This window comes from Microcaecilia unicolor, chromosome 1 (genome assembly GCF_901765095.1).
Source record: "Microcaecilia unicolor chromosome 1, aMicUni1.1, whole genome shotgun sequence".
NCBI lineage: Eukaryota > Metazoa > Chordata > Amphibia > Gymnophiona > Siphonopidae > Microcaecilia > Microcaecilia unicolor.
The window spans coordinates 509,680,829-509,707,420 of record NC_044031.1 but is presented as its reverse complement, the minus strand read 5'-3'; the positions used below and the strand labels follow the sequence as shown (position 1 = coordinate 509,707,420).

The 26,592-nt window shown below is 44.3% G+C and overlaps 1 protein-coding gene and 1 long non-coding RNA gene across 4 annotated transcripts in view; one reads left to right on the top strand and one right to left on the bottom strand.

Moving 5' to 3' along the window:
- Positions 1 to 26,592, top strand: part of PPP1R42 (protein phosphatase 1 regulatory subunit 42) — a 133,973-nt gene that overhangs the window by 33,302 nt on the left and 74,079 nt on the right. For all 3 annotated transcript variants that reach the window (XM_030190167.1, XM_030190165.1, XM_030190166.1), the window contains 2 exons: positions 5,729 to 5,867; positions 12,626 to 12,742. In XM_030190167.1, the coding sequence (XP_030046027.1) occupies positions 5,729 to 5,867; positions 12,626 to 12,742 (256 nt within the window). The remainder of the gene's footprint in view (positions 1 to 5,728; positions 5,868 to 12,625; positions 12,743 to 26,592) is intronic.
- LOC115460384 lies at positions 722 to 13,573 on the bottom strand. Its single transcript, XR_003940475.1, has 3 exons — positions 13,403 to 13,573; positions 2,566 to 2,568; positions 722 to 733 (listed from the first exon to the last, which is right to left on the bottom strand). It is a non-coding gene; the product is annotated as an uncharacterized LOC115460384 (long non-coding RNA).

The following is a 26,592-nucleotide window of genomic DNA, read 5'->3' as shown; positions in this document are numbered from 1 at the left end:
TGTGGCATATTTAGGAAGAATAGTTATTTTCAACTGAGTTTACAGGAGCGTTTCTCAACGCGTCTTGTTACGCCACCATCTTGACACGCCCCCCCCCCCCCCCCCCCCGTGCTACTTTATATGTATACCTGACCTTGATATGTCCTTGCCATTTTCAGGGCACAGACTATAGAAGTCTGCCCAGCACTAGCTTTGCTTCCAAATTACCGGTGTTGCCACCCAATCTCCGTTAAGCTTCTGAGGATCCATTCCTTCTGAACAAGATTCCTTTGTGTTTATTCCACGCACTTTTGAATTCTGTTACTGTTTTCATCTCCACCACCTCCCACGGGAGGGCATTCCAAGTATCCACCACTCTCTCCATGAAAAAATACTTCCTGACATTTTTCCTGAGTCTGTGTCTCTTCAACTTCATTTCATGTCCTCTAGTTCTACTGCCTTCCCGTCTCTGGAAAAGGTTTGTTTGCGGATTAATACCTTTCAAATATTTGAATGTCTGTATCGTATCACCCCTGTTTCTCCTTTCCACCAGGGTATACATGTTCAGGTCAGCAAGTCTCTCCTCATACATCTTGTACCGCAAATCCCATACCATTTTTGTAGCTTTTCTTTGCACCGCTTCAAGTCTTTTAACATCCTTAGCAAGATACGGCCTCCAAAACTGAACACAATACTCCAGGTGGGGCCTCACCAATGACTTATACACTTATACAGGGGCATCAACACCTCCTTTCTTCTGCTGGTTACCTCTCACTATACAGCCTAGCATCCTTCTGGCTATGGCCACCGCCTTGTCACACTGTTTCTTCGCCTTTGTCAGGTTCTCAGGTTCAGAGCCCGCGGGGCCGGGCTCTGGAGCAAACGTGAGCCCTTGGGCTGCTGCTGAGGAGCGACAGCAGCAGGCAAAACCCACCAACCAACACTGGGTAAGCACACCGGCAGGGACTGCAGGCACTGCCCAGCGAACCAGAACACATGGATTGGAATCCCCCGGACTGGAGGACACAGAACTGGAACACTGGACTGCAATCCCCCAGACTGGAGGACACAGAACTGGAACACTGGACTGCAATCCCCTGGACTGGAGGACACAGGACTGGAACACACACCGGACCGGAACACACTGGACTGGAGCACACTGGACTGGTCCACACAGCTTCACCTGCGCTTAGCTACTAAGCCCCCCAGGAGTTGAGCTCCTGGGTTCGAGTATCCGGCAGGACTTACTGGATACCGGATGACACAGGGACCAGGACTGGAAACAGAAGTGTTCCTAAACCTAAACTGATCTACGTGCTCCCAAGCCCTAAACCAGCAGGAGTGTTCATAACAGTAAACTGACAAAAGGACTTCCTAAGCCCTATACTAAACAGGAGCTCCTAAGCCCTGCTCAAGAAAGGGACTTCCTAAGCCCTAAACTAACAGAGCAGGGAACTAAACACAAAGCTAACACAGGTGCTACTAAGCACCAAGCTACAAGCAGAGCTCTACACTAATAAGCTAAACACAAAACTACCAAGCTACCTAAGCACTGCTCTAGCAAGCTAGATACAACTAACAAGGTGCTTCCTAAGCACTACTCTGGCAAGCAACCAGAAGAGCTCCTAGCACTAAAAGGGAAGACAGGGGTGCCACAAGGAAAAAGCAGGGAAGCTAACACATAAGCCAAAAGTGCTTCTAAAGCACCAAACACCAACAGCAAAGACTGCAATGCTCCCAATAGCACAAACACCAGAAGTACTTCTAACAGCAAACTTTGCAGTGTTCCTAACAACACCAAACCCTGAAGTACTTCTATCAGCAACAGAGCTTCCAAAGCTCTACACACAGCAATGCTTCCAAAACCAAGAGGGAAAAGCAGGGGAACCATAAGGGAAAAGCAGGAAAGCTAAACACACAGTCACCAGTGCACACTGCACTAACACTAACCTGGACCTTAGCAAAAGCAAGCAGGGAAACTAGACACAAAGTCAGAAGTGCACACTGCACCACCCTACTTAAAGCAAACACCACCGTTGCAAAGGCTCTGAAGGAAACAACACCACTTCCTTATCAAGGCCCTCCCTGATGATGTCACACTCCCTAGACCTAGGCAAAAGCACACTGACCCAGAGAGGCCCAACCCACACCAATGCAACACCGTGAAGCACTTGAAGCCAGTACACCCAAAGAGAGGTAGAGTTAACTCAGTCCACCCACACAGCTGTAGTAAAGTAAAACAATTAACCCCATGCTGCTGGAAGCTGCCAGCACAGAGAGACAGAGCCAGCTCAGAAAGGACAGAGAAAAGAAACAGAAGCCAGCTAAGAAGCTGACCCCCAGGAAAGAGGTAAGTTTGAGAGGGGTTCTGACCCCAATCATAACAGCCTTCAGATTCTCAGATACTATCACCCCAAGATCCCTCTCCCTGTCTGTGCATATCAGGCTCTCACTACCTAACATATATGTCTCCCGTAGATTTCTACTCCCTAAGTGCATCACTTTGCACTTCTTTGCATTGAATTTTAATTGCCAATCATTAGAATATTCTTCTAGCTTCTGCAGATCCTTTTTCATGTTTTCCACTCCCTCCGGAGTGACATTTGTACATAACTTTCATTCTATTTTCTTTGAAATATATTTTTTCTGCTGTTAAGACTTGGCGGTACTTTGTCATGTGTTTCCTATAGTTTAGCCTGTCCTCATGTAGACAAGATTTACGCCATCTTCTTTCTAGACCTAAATTTAGAATCCTAAACTCAGGTGAAGTTTTAGCAAAAATTTAGAAACCTAAATTCAAATGAAAATCTCTCTAAATTTAGATGTTTAAAATGTAGGAATCCAATCTGGGCACTCCAGCATTTTTTGATCATTGACACCATCATCCTATATAATAATTCTCACCTCCAACGTTCTGTGCTTGGGACCGTGGCTCCTTGGCTGGAGGTGGTCTGTGAGGCAGACACGCACTGACGTCACTGACGTCAAAACAGCTGATTGCAAGGCAAGGGGAGGAGTATTCCCTACTCCTCCTACTGCCTCGGAATCAGCTGTCACCCCCCCCCCCCCGCGCTATGGCCCCCTCGAAACCCACCCCCTCCCGCGAACCTGTCGATCCCCCCCCCCCCCCCCGCCGGAACGCCGAAAACTGCGGCCACCGTTGTACTACCTTCCCTTCCCTTCGGTTGTTCAATCATCTTCTTAGAAAGTTTAACTCCATGCGTCTGACGTCAGACGCACGGAGTTAAACTTTCTAAGATGATTCAACAACCTACGGGATGGGAAGGTAGTACAACAACGGCGGCGGCAGTTTTCGGCGTTCCGGTGGGGGGGGGGGGATCGACAGGTTCGCGGGAGGGGGTGGAAGAAAAAAAAACGCATGTTGGGGGGGGGAGAAGAGGGTGGCCAACAACAGCATGGATGCGAGCGGGGGGGGGGGGGAAGAGGCCGGCCCAGGCTGGCACATGGGAGAGAGAGGAGCATGGATGCGAGGGGGGGGTCATGGAAGGGAGAGAGGGGACTTGCTGGAAAAGGATGAATGGAGGCAGCAGGGGACAGAGGAGCATGGATGGCAATGGATTGGGAGGGCAGGCCTCAGGGAGAGAGGGCAATTGCTGGATAGGGAAAATGGAGGGGCCAGGTGACAGATGAGCATGGATGGGCATGGATTGGAAGGGCAGGACTCAGGGAGAGGGGAATTGCTGGATAGGGATGAATGGAGGGGACAGATGGGCATGGATGGATATGGATTGCAGGACAGGCCTCAGGCAGAGAGGGGAAATGCTGGATAGGGAAAAATGGAGGGGCCAGGTGACAGATGAGCATGGATGGGCATGGATTGGAAGGGCAGGACTCAGGGAGAGGGGAATTGCTGGATAGGGATGAATGGAGGGGACAGATGGGCATGGATGGATATGGATTGCAGGGCAGGCCTCAGGCAGAGAGGGGAAATGCTGGATAGGGAAAAATGGAGGGGCCAGGTGACAGAGGAGCATGGATGGGCATGGATTGGAAGGGCAGGACTCAGGGAGAGGGGAATTGCTGGATAGGGATGAATGGAGGGGACAGATGGGCATGGATGGATATGGATTTCAGGGCAGGCCTCAGGCAGAGAGGGGAAATGCTGGATAGGGAAAAATGGAGGGGCCAGGTGACAGAGGAGCATGGATGGGCATGGATTGGAAGGGCAGGACTCAGGGAGAGGGGAATTGCTGGATAGGGATGAATGGAGGGGACAGATGGGCATGGATGGATATGGATTGCAGGGCAGGCCTCAGGCAGAGAGGGGAAATGCTGGATAGGGAAAAATGGAGGGGCCAGGTGACAGAGGAGCATGGATGGGCATGGATTGGAAGGGCAGGACTCAGGGAGAGGGGAATTGCTGGATAGGGATGAATGGAGGGGACAGATGGGCATGGATGGATATGGATTGCAGGGCAGGCCTCAGGCAGAGAGGGGAATTGCTGGATAGGGATGAATGGAGGGGCCAGGTGACAGAGGAGCATGGATTGGACTCACACTTTCACTCTGACTCTCAAACAGTCACTCTCACATACACTCTCCCAAACATACACACTCCGAGGAAAACCTTGCTAGCGCCCGTTTCATTTGTGTCAGAAACGGGCCTTTTTTACTAGTAATAAATAATGATACCTAGGGACCTGTTTTCTAAGCTGCGCTTTAGGCACACTAGCATTTTTAGTTCACACTAAAAATTAGCACGCACTAATGCTAGAGACACCCTTAGGTGTATATGGGTGTCTCTAGCGTTAGTGTTCGCTAATTTTTAGTGCGCGCTAAAAACAGTAGCTCACCTTAGTAAACAGGGCCCCTAATGACCAGTTAGTTCATCTAGATGGTCTAGTTGTCTTCCTTTGTGGATTTCTACCTGTGTGTGTGTGGAGGGGGGGGGGGGGGTATACAGAATACTGCCCCTCACCTTTAAGAAGGATCCCTCAGGTACTGCAAGTTAAACTTGGACCTTGTAGCTGGCTCGTGAAGTACTAAAAACTGTACTGATAACTCTGGGATCCAAGCCAGAGTCAAGAGAAAGGATTGCCTTACCAAGAGACTGTGGTGCATGCAGTGGTCCTATAGGAGCAGACCACAGGGGACATTCTTCTATTCAAAGACTGGTTTTGCATTTGATTTCTTTTTCCCCTGTGAACTGAACAGGACACCCTTTCCCAACACTTTTAATAAACATTAAGTTTTTTCACTAACCTGCTGCTCTACCTTGGTCATGGTATTGCGCTGCTACTTTAAGGACATTCTCATGTTTAAACTAAAACAAAACAGCTCTACCTTCACCTGATCTCCCAACCCTTTTTCCACCATTATCCCCTGTCCAAAAGCTTGTTCATTTACCTTAGGGTTAAAATAATATTGGGCAATTCCATGCATATTGGGACATGTGTCTCCATTCATTATACTGAAGTAAATATCTGTCCTCACCAATAGCTTCCCTTGAGCAAACAGACTCATAATATACTTCAAGTAATGGAATAACTTAAGATTGCTCCCCATCTTTCCAAAACATCTCACAAGATGAATGCTTATGAGTCAGAACTCTGACATTAGAATGGAAATGTTGTGATCCCACACTCATCGCATAAATTATCAAAAGCTGTAATTGCTTGGGTTTTTCCCCTCTCATTATTAATGTAGCAATAATTTGGTAATATGTTAAAGCTGCTGTTAGACATTTGAGCCGTGTTGCACTCATATCCTTATGCATTATGTTCCTCAGATATTTGAGTGGCAATTATATCACAGTCATAGAAGGATTGGAAGGGTTAGAAGAACTTCGAGAATTACATGTTGATAGTCAGAGGCTTCCCCCTGGAGAGAAGCTGCTGTTTGATCCAAGGACTCTTCAATCCCTGGCAGTAAGTACAGCTTTGAGATTGTCTGACAGGAAATTCAATGACTGTTATGTACTGTTAAAATCACTGGGGAGAATAGTACCTCTTTTTAAGCAATTCAAAGTAGTATTCTGAATGTGCGTAGTACGGAACATGACTGATTTTTCCTGACCAGAAAATCAATTGCAGTTTTGCAACATATTTAGAGCTTTTAACTATTTTTCTTTATGTTACACTGGCAAATAATTGTGTATTCTCGATCCCAATGATGTCTGTATATATTTTTTATTGTGTAGTAGGACACTTTTTAATCAACAAAGGAAGGGGAACAAGATATCTTTCTTTGATGGCCAGTTTTGCTGCCTTTTAAACACAGAATAGAAATAAAGTATTGGATACACAAGTTTAAATTTATTGCTAAAGCTTAAACCTCAGAGGAAGTTTGTCTATGTTAACATAACACCTTGAGTGTGATTCTTGAGGGGAAGAAATGGTGATGGGACATGTAACCAAATAAAATATTGTTTGCTATATGTTTGCATACAGTGTGTGCATTCTTCATAGATGTTTTTACCCATTTTCATGATCATGGCCACACCTAGGACAGGATGATTGGGGCATTGCCTCAGGTGCTCTCTTTTTTTTAGGGCACTTCCAGCGTAGCAGGTCACTACACTGCACTGTGCTGTTGCATTTCCTGCAGCGTGAGGCACAGCATTAGCTAATTCTGGCAGAGTCCACCACACAAAGGCAGAGATGTGAAGGTTATGTAGAGGTAAAGCAACTGGTCAATTTGGTTCCAGCTGTAGTTCCGTTTTAGTTTACAGGCTGTGCTATAATTACAGTGTTTTACTGGACTCTCTATATCCTACAGAAAATGCTGTGTCACTTCCTCCCAGTTCCCCCATCATCTTGTTATCTGCCTGGTTTAGTGCACAATTCAGAATATGATCAAATTTGGCTTAACTAGAGTACAGTCACTAAGGAAATCTACTGTAGCAGCATTTCATTTTCAAAAGGGTAACTATGATAAAATGAGGAAAATGGGTAAAAAGAAAAGGGTCAGCTGCAAAAGTTAGAACTTTAAGTCAGGCATGGATGTTGTTTAAAAATACCAGTTTGGAAGCCCAGACCAGCTGCGTATGCCTTGTAGCGCTATAGAAATGCTAAATAGTAGTAGTAGTAGATGCATTCCATGAGAGAAATGGCCATTTAACCCTACCATCTGATTTTTGTCCAGTAACCAGTTCCTAATCCACAACAGAACATTGCCTTCTTTCCCATGACTTAATTTTTCCTAGGAGTCTCTCATGAAGAACTTTGTCAAATACTTTCTGAAAATCTAGATACACTACATGAACTGGCTCACCTTTATTGGCATATTTATTCATGCTTTCAAAGAAATGAAACAAATGGGTGAGGTAAGTCTTCCCTTGGCTGAATCCATTCTGATTCTGTCTTGTTAAAACATGTTTGTCTATGTGTTCTGTAATTTTATTCTTTATAATAGTTTCCACTGTTTTGCCCAGCACTGACGTCAGGCTTAACGATTTGTAATTTCTTGGAACCCTTTTTAAAAATTTGCATTACATTGGCCACTGTTGCGCCATCCTGCCTTGGTGACGCGCCTCCCCATACCCGGGTTCCAGTCCACAGCTCAGCTTCTAGCAGTGGCATCTCTCCCAGCTGTTTGGGCTCGCGCACTGCACAGCAACCACTTCCAGGTTGGGACTCTGGGAGTGTTGAGGCGGCTGGATGACATCAGACATCCCCAGTTCTTATCTGTGATGCTTGCCGGCAGAAAACTGCTTTGGCAATGGGTTTCTCCTGCGTCGCATCTCCCTGCATTCTCTGTCTGCTTGGATTGGCGCTTGACCTAACCCTTCCTTGGACCAGATTTCGCCTCAGATTGCTGCCTGACCTGACATCACTTGCTTGGACCCGACTACGCCTCAAAATTCTGTCTGACCTGACCCTTGCCTGGGTCTGACTATGCCTTGGATTCTGCCCAACCTCAGCTGAGGGTGGTCCTCGCTACTCTTCTGGCTCTAGTCCTTGCCACTCTTTCGGCTTCTCAAGCTTCCCTTCCCTGAGGACCTACAAGTCCTACTAGCCACCCACACCTGGGGGCTCACGCCCTGGGGAACAGTGGTTGGCTAGGTGAAGACCCCGGGGCTCATTGGCCGTACTTTACTCTTCGGTAAGGACACTAGAGCTCATCCCACTTTCGAATGGAGCGTGATAGCCACCCTCCAATCTTCAGGTACTATGGACGATTTTAACAACAGTTTACAGATCATTAACAGCAGGTCAGCAATTTCATGTTTGAGTTCTTTCAGTACCCTGGGGTGCATGCCATCTGGTTCAGGTGATTTACTACTCTAATTTGTCGATTTGGCTTAATATGTCTTCTAGACTCACTGATATTTCTTTCAGTTCCTCCACTTCTTCATGCTTGAAAACCATTTCCTGGTACAGGTAGATCTCTTACATCTTCTTCCAAAAAGACTGAAGCAAAGTGTTCATTCAGTCTCCATGCTATGGCCTTGTCCTCCCTGAGTGCCCCTTTTGCTTCTTCGTGATCTAATGGTTCCACAGATTACCTCACAGGCTTTCTGCTTCTGATGTGCCTGAAAAAATTGTTACTATGTGTTTTTGCCTCTGCGGTAAGTTTCTCTTCATATTCTCTTTTAGCCTTCTTAATCAATGCTTTGCATCTAACTTCCAGTTGCTTATGTTTCTTCTTCTTATCTTCATTCGGGTCCTTTTTCCATTCTTTGAAGGATGTTCTTATCGCTCTAATAACGTCTTTCACTTCACCTTTTAACCATGCTGGTGGTCATTTGCTCTTTTTTCCACCTTTGTAAATATGTGGAATACATCTGGTCTAGGCTTCCAAAATGGTATTTTTAAACAATGTCCATGCCTGATTTAAAGTCCTAACGTTTGTAGCCAATTCTTTTAACTTTTTTTAACCATTTTTCTCAGTTTATTATAGTCGCCTTTTCAAAAATTAAATGCTGCTACAGTAGATTTCCTTTGTGACTTCACTCCAGATATTAGCTCAGATTTGATCATGTTGTGATCACTGTTTCCCAGTGGACCCAACACCGTTACCTCTCGTACTGTGCCTGCATTACACTAAGGATTAGGTCTAAAATAGCTTCCCCTCGTGTCGGTTCCTGGACTAGTTGCTCCAAGAAGCAGTCATTTATTACGTCTAGGAATTTTACCTAGCTGCAGTGATCTAGATTTTTAGAAAACGTTTGACAGAAGCTATTGAGAAAATTAAAAACCCATGGAATACGAGGCAGTGTTCCGTTGTGGATTAGGAATTAGTTGATGGATAGAAAATAGAGGGTAGGGTTAGATGGCCAATTCTCTCAGAGGAGGAGGGTGACTAGTGGAGTGCCACAGAGATCTGTACTGGGACCAGTGCTATTTAACATATTTATTAATGATCTGGGAATGGGAATGATGAGTGAGGTGATTAAATTTGCAGATGACACAAAACTATTCAAAGCTCTTAAAACACATGCGAATTATGAAAAATTGGAGGAAGACCTTAGTAAGTTGGAATACTGGGCATTCAATGAGATTTAATGTGGACAAGTGCAAAGTGATACAAGTTGAGAAGAATAATCCAAATCATAGTTATTTGATGCTAGTTTCCACCCTAAGATTCAGCAGCCAAGAAAAAATCTACGTGTCAATGTAGAACAATACTCTGAAATCTTCTGCCCAATGTGCAGCGGCGACCAAGAAAGCAAACAGGATGCTTGGAATTATTAGGAAAGGGATAGAAAATAGACAAATAATATTATAATGTCTCTGTATCGCTCCATGATGAGACCACACCTTGAGTATTGTGTGTAGTTCTGGTTGCTGAATCTTAAAAAGATATAACAGAATTAGGAAAGGTTCAAAGAAGGGGGTGGAACTACTCTCATATGAGGGAAGGCTTAAGAGGTTAGGACTCAGCTTGGAAAAGAGACAGCTGAGTAATGTAGAACAGGTAATTGTAAATTGATTTTTTACTGTTTCAAAAAGTTCAAAGACTAGGAGAAACTCAATGAAGTTACATGGTACTACTTTTAAAACTAACAGGAGGAAATATTTTTTCATTCTACGAGAAGTTAAGCTTTAGAACTTGTTGCTAGAGTATGTGGAATCAACAGTGTATCTGGGTTTAAAAAAAGTTTGGACAAACTCCTGGAGGAAAAGTCCATAGTCTATTTGAGGTAGACATGGGAAAGTCACTGCTTGTCCCTGGGATCAATAGCATGAATCTTGCTACTATTTTGGATTCTGTCAGGAACTTGTGACTTGAATTGGCCATTATTGGAAGCAGGATACTGGGCTAAATGGCCATTGGTCTGACCCAGTATGGCTATTCTTTTGTTCATTAGTTATGACTAAAGGTGCGCAATAAAGTTAAATAATCCTGTTGTCATAGTTTACAGAGAATAAGAGACAAAGGAGAGATATGGGAATGGGAAATATTTGCCTAGAGTACTTTTTTGAGCATGATGTTTCACTTGCAAACTCAAATTGAGTATACTTTTCTCCACAAATATAATAGGGCAAGCCCAGCAATTAACACAGTAACCATAAGACTGACCCATTATAGTTTATGTAATCCAAAATGCAGCACTACTATATCTCAGATTAACATATATTAAATTTTTTTTTTTTTAAAGAATGGGTTTCCATAAGCCTTTGCAAACTTTAACTTATAGTAAATACACTGGCATCTTTTCATCATCACTCCATTCAAACCAGTGACATAGCTACGTGGGGGCCTGGGCCCCCCCCCAAATTTCCTGTGGGCTCCTGGTTTTGCTGGCAGGGGTCCCCAACCCCCGCCAGCTGAAGCGTTGTCCAGCTCCGGTCTCTGGTGCCGCCGCATTGCCTGCCCTGCTGTGTTCTTCCCTTCACGTTCGGCACGCTCCTTTTAGTGAATCTGAGCATGGGTTGGTGACCCCTGCCAGTCAAGGTATTTGCTGTGGCAGTGGTTGGAAAGTGGCAGGGCGGCAGGGGGAGGGGGAGAAACGGGAGGGTGTTGAGGTGGGGGGGGGGGCTGGGCGGCAGACCCCACCTCGGACTCTGGCCCCCTCCCACCACGAGATCTGGCTGCGCCCCTGATGCAAACTTTTAAAAAATTATGTTCCCCTGTCTATAGCATTGTCTTTTAGATAGGGCAATATGAAGCAGTTTTGAGTATGCCGTGTTGTTGATCCAAAATGGTTTCTTCACGTCCTAATTAAGATATTTTGAAACGTTTTTTTCTGGCTTGCTGTCACAAAATGCCTAGCACCCGCCTGGGGTTAACCCTGCAGCCACCTGAAGGGTCTGTCCCCAGCACTGCTGAGGACTGCCTGCACCTGGGCACGTGCTCTATACTAGCACCCTCCTCTCACCAGCTGGGTCCTACTTGCTTCTGGGATAGTCTCCCTCTCTCAGGTTATTCCCTGGTGATTTCTAAGATGCTGGGGCCACACTCCAGGGGTCCCACAGTTCCTAGAAAACACCCACAGACCCAAAAACACAAACCAGGATTCTTAGTCCAGGAGAGCAGAGTCAATAAACTAATAAGGTTTATTTTCACATAATTTGAACAGTGAACAGAAAAAGGTGAAATCAGCAAACAATAACAGGTAACTGTATGCGGATCAATTATAAAACTATCTAAACATTTGTTTACTACCTGAGTAGTACCTGGGGAGTTCAGGAAATGTAGCTGCTCACAGGTTATAAAATATAACTGCTCCCAGGACCTCAGTAAAGAGATCTTTCTCTCTCAGCTCTCTGGCTTAGTCTAAAGAAAAATCCAGTACCTTCTGACTAGATATGAACTGCAGAGCCAATCAGAGTCCACGGCACCAACTTTGAAAATATTGGCCAATGGTACTGAAAATTGCCTTTCCACAAGCTTAAACTGGAAACGAGAAAATCTTTTTCTGTAACAGCTTTAAAACACAAAACAATAGCCATCTCCTGCCCAATTAGGAGAAATACACTTCATGAAATAATTCAGTTCACAGACTTGGAAACCCACTGTTTCGTCACACTTGCTTTTGAAAATTTTGGAGCACTTTTAAAAGACACTGCTATAGACACTGGAACACGATAAAAAGTTTGAATGGACTGATGATGAAAAGATTCCAGTGTACTTACTATAAATTAAGGTGGGCAAAGGCATGTTGACATCCATTCTTTAAAAATATTTTAAAAATATAGTGATGCAGTGTTTTGGATTAGATAAGATGTAGACTTGGCACAGGATTTTGTCTCATTGAGATGTAGTTTTTTTTTCTAATTTATTTGCTTAAAGATGCACAAATATTAAGACATTTTAAAGATATGTTGTCATTTGGTTTGTTACTGGAGAAATTCTATCACCCCGATATTGAGCCAGCGGTGGTCAGCGCTTTTTTTAATGCTGATGGTCGCCGGCTAACTCTGATATTCACTGCCAGCCGCTTAGCTATGTGGGTGCTGGCACTGAATATTGCCAGCACCTGCATAATCTGTGGCTCCTCCCCAGTGCCGCCCCCAGCGCTGCCTCTGACCTCACTTTTTGTTTGGGTGGTTTCAGGGGATATTCTGTGGCACTGTCCAGTTAAGTGCTGCTGAATATCCACGGTTAGGCGGCAGGAAGCTATTAAAGAGGGCAGGAGAGGCTCCTGGCTGCTTAAATCACTTTGAATATCGGTCTCTATGAAACTAGGACATTTAAGATTCTTCTTTCCTGTAAAGATTGGATTTTTTTCTGTCCACAGAAATCCCTCTTGGTGCTGACTATCAGTAATAACAATATTGATGAACTGGGAGAGCTGGCTATTCTGGAAAATTTAACACAACTTGAGGCAGTGGACAATCAACTCAAATACATAGAGGTATAACTCTACAAAATGTGTTTCTTTTCAACAGTGTAAATCAAATTCAGTAAACTTAGGTTGAGTGGTTACTGTCAACCTGTCCTTAAGATATGTCAAATTAAAGAGGCCAATTTCACTAAGTACATGTACTGCTGTTTAGTAAAAATTGCAGTAGAGGAGCATCCTGTGATTAGAAACATGCAGATAATATGAGCTGTAGTAACATTGCTACATTTCTGACTCCCCCTCCTCCCATGGTTATATAGAAGGTGAAGAAGCCTGACATATACTTATTTATTAAAAAAATAATCTATACCACCTTTATACGAATATAACAGCCAAAATATTAAAAACAGCATTAGCTGTCCTAACTTAACCTGCCTAGTTATCAGGGTACCATGCCTGTTGTGAACTGTGGTAATTTCACGGTAACTTCTGCTGGTCAGTATATACCAGGATATTCTGTGCCAATATCTGTGTATCAACCTTGGCTGCTGAATCTGAATATCCTGTAATCATCAGATTGCCTTCTTAGGCAGAGCAATATATATGACATTACCATAGTCCAGGGTTTTAAAGACAGATTACTTTGCTGAGTACATTGCATTTGGAAGGAACGAGGAGCTCCAGTTGCCTGTCTAAACACAAATTATAATATGCATTTTGAGACATAGAAACCTTGGGCCCTATTTACTAAGCTGCGTCATAGGCACGTTAATATTTTTAACGTGCGTTGACCATGTATGTGCATTAACTGTGTAAGCACCTACAATATCCGTATAGGCGCCTACACGGTTAGTGCACACGTTAATCGTAGGTGCATTAAAAATGCTAATGCGCCTTAGTAAACAGGGCCCTTGTGGTTTTGATATGGCTGTCAAGTTTTACACCCAAATTATGCATGGCCCTCTTTAAGATTTCTTACCAATTGATATCTCCAAATCATAAGTCTTCTATCTTTAGTATATTAATGAAAATCCATTAGTTCTAATCATAACGCAGTCTGCTTACTTATGATTGTTTTCAAGTCTTGACCAAGAGGGACCAACAAATGGAGATCTAGGGCCGTTTTAAATATGCTGAATCAATTCCAGAACAGTTACTTATAATCCCAGTCGTTTACATCTAGTTAATGGATTATATAATCAACTACTTGATAATAACATGGTAGCATAATAACAAGTGCTTGATAATAACATGGTAACATAATAAATGATGGCAGATAAAGAACAGGGTGGTCCATCGAGTCTGTCCAGTAAAGCAGCAAGGGCTATATCTGCGACTTGTGAAGAGCCTAGGGAAATAGGCAGGAAAGTTTCTAGGGAGAGGATCCAGAAGGGCAAGTTTTACCCTGAAGCCTTAAAGGACTACAAATCCCAGCTTTCCCGAGGTAGATTACCCGCCCTTCACCGGAGGAATAGACCTTCCATTTTCTCTGAGAGCCAGGAAGACTACAGTTCCCATCTGCCCCGAGATAGAACACCTGACCCTGCCAGGGAAGATAGCAGGGTGGAGGAACTACAATTCACAGGTTCTTGAAGGGGAAGGTGGTGATTGGTTCAGGAGGGCTAATCAGGGGGATTTGAGGCAGCTGGGGGAGACACAGAGGGAAGAACTGATGGACTGGCAGCCCTTAGAGGGGTTCAGGAGTTTTTCCAGGGAGGTGAAGTGGCTGAGTCTAAGCCTATAGATATCTCTGCACTGGCCAAGGTAAAAGGGGAGAAGCTGAGAGGATTTATAGCCACCCTACTTGCTAACTTGGTTCAGGGGTGGAGAAAGGATTGATAGTGTTGGAGATTGAAAGGTTAGAGCCAGCTATAGGCTCATTGCAAGAACTGTTTCTTGAAGGAAGGACACTCAGTGGAGATCTCAAATCTGACCCATGTGGGTGGATGCCAGTCGTTTGATGCTGGTATAGTAAGGGAGAGGGGTCCCTTCAATTTCTACATGCATAGGGGGTGAAGGAAAAGGGATTTGAGCTGAAATCAGTGGAACTGTTGTATGTAAATGAACTTCATCTCCAGAAGAACTGTATTCTGAGGGATAAATGAACTTTGGGCCCATAGGGGCTTATTTCAATATTCTAGTGACTGGGGCCAATAAAGGATCCTGCTTTGTTCATATGAAACAATTTTCCTTCAAGGACTGTGTAACCTGTTGGAGGGGAAGCAAACCCAGACAAAGGAGGCTAAATTGAGCCCTTTTTGCTGAGGCTGCCCTAGGTGGGGGCCTATATGAAGTTAACGACTGAATGCTCAGGGCCTTGAAAGACTGCACCATGGAATAGATGTAAAATATTTTAGTTTATTAATGGTCCTGATTTCAAGTTAATAAAGGAAGTTCATCAAAGCAGACAGAGTGGAGGCGTGTCTGGGGCAGCCCAGGGCTGATTAACATCTCATCTGCCCTCGGAAGGGAGGTGTGACGACATGCAGGATTTTCATTTCAAAATGCCCAAACATGCTGATCACAAAAGAATTTATCAATCCCATAATTAACTTTGTATGAGCTTGGCTGCTAATAATAAAATACTGAAATGGACAATGTTGGCGCACTTAGACTGCTTCTGGACAGAACTTCTGCAATAAAGAAGCCCCAACTTCATTATTTAATACGTATCTGTGACATCTAATATAATAATTCGCACCTCCAACGTTCTGAAGCTGACTCCGTGGCAGTGAAGCCGTGTAGTGTTCGTAGGGTTCGTAATCGCACTCACGATCACTGCCCCACCCACCGGAAGTTCGTTCCCTCCCTCCGAGTTCCAGGGTAGTCGTCCCTCCCTCCCTTCCAGTTCCAGGCCCCCTCCCTCCGAATTTTAAAAGTCATCCTGACTTACCTCGCGCGGTAAAAAGCGTGCGGGCTTGGCACTTAATTCAGTTTTCCCTTCTGTCTCTCAGCTCTGGTCCCGCCCTTGCGGAAACAGGAAATGAGGGCGGGACCAGAGCTGAGAGACAGAGAAGAGAAAACTGAAGTAAGTGCCGAGCCTGCACACTTTTTACCGTTGCTGCCGGCCACCGTAACCCCGATGAGGTAAGTCAGGATGACTTTTAAAATTCGGAGGGAGGGGGCCTGGAACTGGAAGGGAGGGAGGGGGGACCCTGGAACTGGGAGGGAGGGAGGGGGGGACGCTGGAACTTCCCTTAAAAACATTAATGGCAGAAGGTGATTACCTTGCTAGCACCCGTTTCATTTCAATGAGAAACGGGCTTTTTTTTTTACTAGTAGTAGTAATAAAAAAATTTTTAAAAAAAAGCAAATGCATTTTTATAATATACCACTGCATTTCACAATACAAAAAGGAGCAAGTTCCCACATGCTATCTTTTTCTTTTTGATGTAGGCACAGGAAAAAAAGATGTTAAATGCTCCCAGTTTCAACCTAATTAATGTGTTTTTTTTTAAACTGTACTTATAATAAGTCTGATTGTTAAGTACCTGATTCTCATAACATGATGTCTGTTTTGGTGGCCCTTTAATAGGTGAAAACATCTCTGCATGAATACAAGGAGATCCTATAGCCATCCCCTACAAATGATACAATGATTTAAAATGTAGAACAAATTAGAACTCTAACCGATGAAACGCTTCCTTTGTGTACATCCGTATGCTGCACAAACTGGCATGCTTGAAAATATGTGAGATTAAATAAAAATGCTATCAACAATAAAGAAAGACAATGAGGATGCAGCAGCTCATAGGTTTGCTTGCTTTGATTTGAGTGTACTAGATGACAGTTGCGTGTGGGTAATGGGAAACAGCAACTAACCAAATTGGCTTCAACTTTTTGACCTCATCCCATCTCCTGCTTTCTTCAACCTCCTTGGAAAGGAGGGCTGTGAAAAAAAAAAGCAAGCTGAAAAAATAGCAACCTGAGAGCCAGGTGGATGGATGGTTGTGAAAAAAGCAAGCTGGAAAAAAAAAAGAAAAGCTTCATCAGAGTTGGGAGGAGAGAGGGCTGTGCAAAATAAAAGCAGGCTGAAGAAGCAGGGTGAGAGGAGGGAGGGCTGAAGAAGCAGCATGGAAGGGAAGGAGGGGTGGAGAAGAAAACAGTATGGAGCAGAGTAATACTGGATGGGAGAGGAGAAACAAATAGGGCACAGGGACAGTACTGGATGGGGAGAGGGGCAATACTGGATGAGAGGGGAGAGACAAACAGGACATAGGAGTTGGCTCAGGCTGCTTGCTATGTGAATATTCCATCACTGTTTCATTATTGATACCAAGTATTACATATTAAGGGCATTTGCTGTAAACTTTGGTTTAATTCGTTTATCCAGTCCTTACGTGCACATAGTTTTGTTTTTTAAACCCAAAGGTGAATCCTAAGGGTGGTTGAACAATTAGGTATAAACTGTGTTTTTGTTTGTTTGTTTGTTTGTTTGTTTTGGACTGCTCTGGGTCCTTCTGATCTGTACATCTTCTGTCTGAAATTTTGGAAGATGGAAATGAGAAAATAACAATTAAATTTTGGATGTACTCTGTAGAAGTTGTTGTTTACTTTTGCAATGTGTGTTTGAATTCCTGTTCTGGTGTATGCATGTGACAATGTTTGAATACTACTACTACTACTTAACATTTCTAGAGCGCTACTAGGGTTACGCAGCGCTGTACAATTTAACAAAGAGAGACAGTCCCTGCTCAAAGAGCTTACAATCTAATAGACAAGTGAACGGTCGGTCCGATAGGGGCAGTCAAATTGGGGCAGTCTGGATTCACCGAACGGTAAGGGTTAGATGCCGAACGCAGCATTGAAGAGGTGGGCTTTAAGCAAAGACTTGAAGACGGGCAGGGAGGGGGTTTGGCGTAAGGGTTCAGGAAGGTTGTTCCAAGCATAGGGTGATAACAGTCATGATTTCTGAACATGCGGCATCATTAAGTGCCCAGCTGGGTATATATGGTAATCTCATCTTTGTTAAATGTTTCAGACATATCCATGTACTTTCTCCCATGATAAAACTGAATTCTATTCTCACTGTATTTTCAAATGTAAGCTGCATTGAAACCAAGTTTGCTTGGGATTAATGTGAGACAAAGTGTAAACAAACAAAACCCTTTATCCTCCATCTTTTAAGACTCTGCCTATCCAGCTGGATGGTGATGGCACAAGGAAAGCAAGTTTGGTCCTGTGAAGACTAATAACCTGTTCCTTAGCTGGGCCCTAGTAGTATTACCACATTGAAAATGTGAATATACCATGCCTCTGTGGTTATGTTCCACTAATAAGTTAAACAATTAACTGGCTGTCTTGAAAGGATTATATAATCTTTGGATGCATGACTAGGGACACAAACATACAGTTATTTATTCAATATCACAATTCCTCATGTACAGCCAGAAAACAACCTTTTAGGGTGGATAGTGTTCACAATGAGCTCCTTTTATTATTGACCAGATGGAAGAGATAAGAGTTTTCAGTTTTGGCACACTATCAGGTGAATTTTCGAAAGAGAAGGGCACCCATCTTCCGACACAAATCGGGAGATGGGTGTCCTTCTTGCAAGGTCGCCCAAATCAGCATAATTGAAAGCCAGTTTTGGGCGTCCTCATCTGCTTTCTGTCGTGGGGATGACCAAAGTTCCCGGGGGCGTGTCAGAGGCGTAGCAAAGGAGGGACTGTGTTGTGACTAAGAGATGGGCATCCTCGGCCGATAATGGAAAAAAGAAGGGCGTCCCTGACGAGCATTTGGCCGACTTGGTCCATTTTTTTTCTCGACCAAGCCTCGAAAAGGTGCCCAAACTGACCAGATGACCATTAGAGGGAATGGGGGATGACCTCCCCTTACTCCCCCAGTGGTCACTAACCCCCTCCCACCCAAAACAAATTTAAAAACATTTTTTCCAGCCTCTATGCCAGCCTCAAATGTCATACCCAGCTCCATCACAACAGTATGCAGGTCCCTGGAGTAGATTTAGTGGTTGCAGTGCACTTCAGGCAGGCAGACCCAGGCCCACCCCCCCCTACCTCTTACACTTGTGGTAGTAAATGTTGAGCCCCCCAAAACCCACTGTACCCACATGTAGGTGCCCCCCTTCACCCATAAGGGCTATGGCAGTGGTATACGGTTGTGGGGAGTGGGTTTTGGGGGCTCAGCACACAAGGGAAGGGAGCTGTGGACTTGGGAGCAATTTGTGAAGTCCACTGCAGTGCCCCCTAGGCTGCCCGGTTGGTGTCCTGGCATGTGAGGGGGACCAGTGCACTACGAATGCTGGCTCCTCACACGACCAAATGCCTTGGATTTGGTCGTTTTTTAGTTGGGTGTCTTCAGTTTCCATTATCGCCAAAAACCGAGGTCGCCCATGTCTAAGGTCGGCAATCTCAACATTTAGGTCGACCATCTCTAAGGTCGACCTAAATGTTGATTTGGGCATCCCCGACCATATAATCGAAACAAAAGATGGACGCCCATCTTGTTTCGATAATACGGGTTGCCCCACCCCTTCCCGAGGACGCCCTCAGAGATGGGCGCCCTTAGAGATGGTCATCCCCATTCGAAAATGCCCGTCTATAAGTCATCACAAGAACAAAATATAAGAAAACCATTGTACTGCATTAGGGTCTTCTAGCCCATTTAGTTATGTTTAAAGAAAAGAGATCTCTGCATGAAACAAAATATTTATTTTATTTTGATATAAAACCACTTGTCCCTGAAACATGCCTAAAAACAGAATAATCTATTTGTGTATCTAAAATGTAAACTTCTACATAACAGATGAGGTGAAGATGTGATTTCATGTGCCCCAATGAAAGGAGTGTTTAATTTTACTTCCATTTAATTAATTAATTTATGAGGAGATCACGTGGTGTGCTGAGGAGGGCAGAAGCAGGAAGCTCTCCTCTTGGGCCCCGTCCTTCCTTCCGCACCACACGCGATTGACACCCAGACCAGCGCTCGATAAAACCAACGCGGAAACCAGAGGCAGTGTATGGACAACTTCGTCACGCGTGGGGAACAAACCATGCCAGCAAAAACATCGCGGAGAGAAACAGAAAAGTCCCGCGTGACAGAAGCACCTGAAACAAAATTCACGGCGCCGCAATTACAACAACTAACTGAGGCGGTATAGCAGGCACTAGCCCCACAGCTACAAAAATTATCAAATCAGCTTACTGCACTGGAGACACTGCTAGAGGACACTACTCGACGCACCGGAGAACTGGAGCAACGATTGTCTGCAGTGGAGGATGAGGGGACCAGAACAACTGCTCAACTAATGGAATTACGCGCTTTGATCCAAAAACAGGCCCTACAGATTGACGACCTAGAAAACAGGTCGCGAAGAGATAACATGCGGATCCTTGGCATTCCGGAGTCCGTTTCGGAACATCTGCTGCCCAGCATTTTAGAGAAATGGCTGCAGGAGGAATTTGCCCTGTCAGATGGAGCGGGGTCCCTGTGTTTAGAGCGGGCACACCGTGTGGGCAGAAAACCGGATAGCACACAGAGACCCAGAGTAGTCATGGTTAAGGTGCACAATTTCATCCATAAAGTGGAAATTCTCAGAGGGGCGCGGCTGGAGAGGGATACACTGACCTTTGAAAATTTCCCGGTAAAAATCTTCCAAGATTTCTCGGTCTCCATGCAGGAGAAGAGGCGTACATATGGACCAATATGTAAAGCGTTGGCGTAAGCAAACGAGATTTATGCTGGTATATCCAGCTACACTGCGGGTCCAACACCAGGACAAGTGGCATTCATTTAAAACTGCAAAAGAGGCGCAAGCCTGGCTGACAGATTCCTTAAGACTAAAGCCTTGATTCTACAGCCTGATCGTTCATAGATGAATATAGGAAGACCTACACATACATGCCCTGGTAATGGAGTGGCGACAAGGAATGTACAAGACCGGGATAAGTCCCCGGGACGGTGAGAGCAGCCGGGGGGGGGGGCAGGGGGGCTACACATCATTGATCCTTTCCCTTCCTTTCCGGCACAAGTGTTGGGAGGGGGTGGGAAAAAAGGGATGGAGAAAGGGATATGGGATGGGATAGGGCAAAGGGGGGGGGGCTAAAAGGGAGGGCTGGGAGGCAAGGGAAAAAGGGAGAGAGGCAGGAGCAAGACTTGATAAGTAGAACCACAACTCGACAGCTAGTGGAGAGAGAATACACTGTGAAACTATTGAGAGTCACAAGAAACATATCACTGTGTGCCAAGGGTGAGGCTGGGCACCCGAGGCTCTGGGAACTTGTAGGATCGTTTAGATTAACACAAACAGCACAGAGTAATCATTAGGACCACACGCTTTGCCACGTGGAATGTGGGTGGAATCACAACGCCTGTCAAATGAGCAAAAATATTAACAGCCGGCATATCGGACGCCAGCAGGGGGCGTGTCAAGATGGCGGCACGTAACTGATCGGTGCTGAGCCTCCTGAAATTGCCGTGCTGTAGAAGAAAATTTCTTTTTTATATATGTCGCATACAAAGAGAAAGGGAGTAGTCTGGGTGGAAGCCTCAACACCCCGGACTTCATCCCCCCGTCAGCAGTCGATTGTGAGGTACACCTCGAGAAGTAATACCCAAAACGTCAGGAGGAGTCCTGCTGTCATCCAGCAAGGGGAAACGCTGGAGGACTTGGGTCTAAATGTCACTCTCTCGCCCCCGACACTTTATCCACCGCCCCCTCCGGAAGGACGCCAGACCCAGAGAGGCCCTTCCGAAACCGAAGAGTGTAACGAAGGGACCTTGGTTGAAGATGCTGGGAAGGCAGATCCTGAAGGGAGGCGAGGGCCTTCGAGCCTGAGCATTGATTTGAAGCAAATGAGAGCTGCTTCTGGGATGGTGTCGTTGGAGAACATATGGACTGCTCTCCAACAGTTGGCTGCAAACGTCGACAACTCCACAAAAGAAATTTCTACCCTAGTGAGTACTATGAATGCTTTTTCTGAATCTTTATCCACAATAAAAACTGAATTTACAACACAAACGACAAAGATTAATCAAGATGTTAAAAGTTACAAGAACTGTCTTCTGAAATGATAAAGGATAAAACAATGATTAAAAGAAGGATTGATCAAATAGAGAATTATAATCGGAGACTTAATTTACGTATTTTGAACTTTCCGAGAGAACTGGGAATCTCTCCTATTGAAGCCTTCAAAAAATATCTTACCGAGATCTTAAAATATTCCCCAGAATCTTTGCCTCCTATCAACAAAATTTACTACATACAAAATAAAATTCCCTCGGAGAGTCAACCATCTGCAAACAAAGTAACTGATAAGAGTTTAAACGTATCTGAACTTTTGGAAGCAACCATGTCAGAACACTCTGAAAGAATGACTCTTTTAGTGCAATTTGTTTTTCAACAAGATGTGGATGCTATAAAACGATTATATTTTCGTAAAATCAATGATTTGTTTTATGGAAAAACTGTGCGTATTTTTCAAGATGTTACAAAACAAACACAGGACACTAGAAAACTATTTTTGAGTATGAGAAAAGAGGCCCAGGAGTTAGGTGCCTCATTTTTCCTGAACTATCCATGCAAATGTGTTCTAAAGTATGAAGGTTTAAAGTATATTTTTTTTCAGCCGGAACAGTTAAGAGTATTCATAGACTCTAGGAAACATTAGCCTAATACATTTTACAGCCAATGGATAAATGAAAATATAGAGGGTCAAGAATTGCGTGCGAAGTCTGTACTTTGTCATTTTTTTTCCTCCTTAGTATTAATTTTCCCAAATATTCCTGACTAAGCCCCCTTATGCTTTTATTCTTATTTGTGATCTAAAGAAGACATTTAAATAATTATGATCTGCATATTACTTATTGATGTTATTATCTGTAAGATAATTCCTGTTTGTTTTTCTGTAGCAAGAAATTCTTGTAGTAGTATATTATTTGAAATTATAAATAAATAAAAATAAATAAAAAAAAAATATTAACAGCCCTCCAGAGGCACAAAGTAGATATATGCTGCCTGCGGAAGACAAAATTAACAATGCTGGAGCACATCAAATTAAAAAGACGGTGGAGAAGTTCATGCGGAGAAGTTCATGCGGCATCCTCCGGGGACCGGAAAAGCGGGGTAGCACTGTTAATTAGGAAGGGACTAGCCGCCAAGTCCGAATTAATAGAGGCTGACAAACAGGGACGGTATGTGTTAGCGAACTTATGGCTGCAGCAGAGAGAATTTTTGCTTTTAGGCCTATATGGCCCAAATATATATGATGCCAAGTTTTATTCGAAACTAATTCAACTATGCCTCCCATATACATCTGCACAGCTGCTAGTACTAGGCGATTTTAATTTAGTGGCGGACCCTGTTAGGGACTGCTCCAACCCCAGAGTAGCACATAGAGGAAGACCAAGAGCACATGCTCTACCAGCTTTTCAGCACTCATTGCACCTGGTGGACACATGGCCCTGCTTACACCCAGAAGAGCGTGATTTCACACACCTTTCTAGAGCCCACGGGACACTCTCAAGAATAGATTACATATTAGTGGCCCAAGCGGTATTCCCCTGGGTGATTAACGAGGAAATAGGTCCGGAAGAGGTATCGGACCAAGCGATAGTGTGGATTGATATAGAGACCCCAAGATTTTATTAACAACAAAGGGGTTGGCGATTCCCAACATATCTGTGCTGAGACAGAGGATTCCAAAACTTCATACAAAGGAAATGGGAGGACTATGTTCTCCATAATAAAGAATACAAGGATCAACCCGGGGTCTTCTGGGAGGCCGCAAAGGCGGTTCTCCAGGGTGAGATAATTGCCTTTGTCCACACGAGAAGGAAGAAACACTCCATAGCGATCTTAAGGCTAGAGCAAAGTTTAAAGAAAGCCAAATCCCAGTTTATCAAATACCCGTCCCTTAAAACAAAAGAACAGGTAAAAGCCATACAAGTAACCTTAAATGCCTTACTTCATGAGCGCAGTAGCAGAGCGCTAGCCTGGCAAAAATTTAAATTGTATAGGTATGGCAATAGGACGGGGGCAATGCTGGCAAGATTGGTGACGGCTTGGGGACCTTGTAGACCCATAATTACCCTTAAGGATGAAAAGGGAACCATACAAAATAAAAGTGAAAAGATAGCAGAAATCCTTATTAGTTTCTTCTCCTCCCTCTATACATCTTCACAGGACCCGGAGGATGAGGCCATTTGGGACTTTCTTGACAAGGCAGATATACCAAAATTAACTGAGGAAGAGGTAGAGGCTTTGACAGCGCCCCTAGATATAAAAGTGATACAGACAGTAATCAAATCCCTACCATCGGGATCCGTCCCGGGACCTGATGGTTACTCAGGTGAATTTTATAAGATGCTGCCTAGTTCATTTTATCCTTCACTATGTGATTATTTAGATCAGGCTGTTGAAGAGGGGCGGTTTCCATTATACGCAAATTCGGCCATGATCACATTGATTTTGAAGCCGGGACGCCCAGAAAACCAAGCAGGCTCCTATAGAACTATCTCCCTTTTAAATTTAGATCAAAGATTCTAGTGAAGGTGCTAGCCAATCGGCTGGCAGAGATTTTACCGAGGCTGGTGGGGGAGGAAGAGGTAGGATTCATCAGGTCTAGGCAAGCAGCAAAAAATGTGCGCCGACTTCTGTTGGCTATGGCTACAGGCCAACTGACAGAGACCCCAACAAATCTTTACTCACTCGACGCTGAAAAAGCATTCGACCAGGTGGGGTGGAAATACCTATTTACAGTTCTGAAATACATGGGATTTAGTGGATGGTTCTATAGAGCAGTACAGACGCTTTACACAGAACCCATGGCTACCATACTGGTGAATGGAATTAAAGCGAGCCCATTTAAGATTCTAAGGGGTACCAGACAGGGCTGCCCGCTTTCCCCAGCACTATTTATATTATCACTGGAGCTACTGTTGTGAGTTCTAAAAAATACGGGAGAAGTTCCAGGAGTGCAGGTAGGGGGGAAGGTTGTTAAAGCACTCGCCTTTGCGGACGATTTAATGGTAATTACAACACACCCATATAGATCCTTGTCCAGGGTATTGGAGGTGAGACAGGATTTTGGGCGCCTCTCGGGTTTCACCTTGAACACACGGAAGTCCCTGGCTATGGAAATATACCCCGCACAAAATAAGCCAGATGACTCAAAATTTTCTTTGACCTGGGCGGGAGACACGATCAAATACTTAGGAACTTAACTCAAGATATGTCGAGGCTACACCAAGAGAATATTACACCATTACTATCTACCACGAGTTTAAAGCTCAGCATGTGGGAAAATCTTCCCCTATCACTTATGGGTCGCATCGCAATATATAACATGATGATAGTGCCGAAATGGCTATACATCTTTCAGACTTTACCACTATACCTTCGCAGAGACGACGAAAAAGCACTGAATAAAAAGATCCAACGTTTCCTCTGGAGAGGACGGAAGCCACGCATAGCGATTTCAACTTTACAGATACCACGTGAATTTGGAGGATTGGGACTATTAAGTATCCGCCATCTTACGGTGGCTAGTGGAATGAGACATATCTCAGACTGGTACAGGACCACCTCTGAGTTCTCGGACACAAAGCTAGAAATCTCTCTTAATGTACGGAGTGCATTTTAGCAGTCTATTACATGGGAAAGGTGGACAAAATTTGGGTGCTTTACAATGCTCAAACATTCTTCCCACCGCAAAAGCGGTATGGCAGTGGACTTGCAGGTATCATCATTTCTCAGGCAAAATCACACCCTTCATGTCTATATGTGGCAATCCCCAATTCCCTCCTGGGGACTTACACTGTGCCTTTCGGCGATGGCAAAGAAAGGGCTTAGTGTATATCTTACATGTCCTGACTGAAGAGGGACAGATGAAATCCTTTAAAGACCTTCAAAGCCAGTTTGCCTTACTGATAGGGGACTACTTTCATTATATACAGCTCCGCCATTACATAAACAGCTTGCCTTGGGAACATCTCACGGAGGATGTACAGGAAGAACTTTCTTCAGCTTATTCTCTGCAGGCACAGACCAAAGTGCCAATGAAAATGCACCATAGACTCATAAGAGATATGATCATGGAGATAGATTACCAATCTCTAGCCCATGCGTGGAGTATGGATCTGTCAATTAGGATATCACCACATCTATTCAAAGATTACATATACTCGATTCAGAGATCTTCAAAATTGATAGCCTATAGTGAAATGGAATACAAGTTTGCGTTACGGACATATATTCCGCCGAGGAGGGCGTTCCATATGGGTCTCCCCAGATGGGGCATGCCCCAAATGTGCGGCTCCTGGAGTACTTTTGGGCCATATGTTTTGGTCCTGCCCAGCAATTCAACAGTTTTGGAAAATACTTTTGCAAGCCATAACAGTAATGTGGGGAGCGACATGGCAGAGAGAGGCTAGGCTGTTGTTTGGACAAGTCACAGTGATTAGGCCCTATCCAGCAAGATTCAAGAGTTTTATTCACAGAGCCACAGTAGTGGCAAAGAAGATTATCCTTCGAGAGTGGATTACAAATAAAGCACCAACTTTACAGCAATGGCGTAGCTGCATGATCGATTTTATGAAATTTGATCGACGAATGGCAGATCTCCAACAAGACTCAAGTTTCACAGAAAAAGATTTTTCTAAAATTTGGTCCCCCTTTTGGCAGACAATACCTAAGGGGAGCAGAAATCACATTCTCAACCTTTAATGACTGGCTACAAGAGACACTAACAATGAGTTAGCTTTAGACCAATCTCCCGGGGTGGGGGTGGGGTTGAGGGATGGTTTTGGAGAAAAGGGGGGTAAAAGGGAGGGATTGGATGTGGGTATTGGCAGGGACGGTTTAGTTATAGAACTTTACAATGAGGCGTGTTTTCAGGGCACTTGGCCTTCCAGGGTTCCATAGGTTTCTATGGAGCTTTGGGGGGCTGGGTGCTTTGAAAATG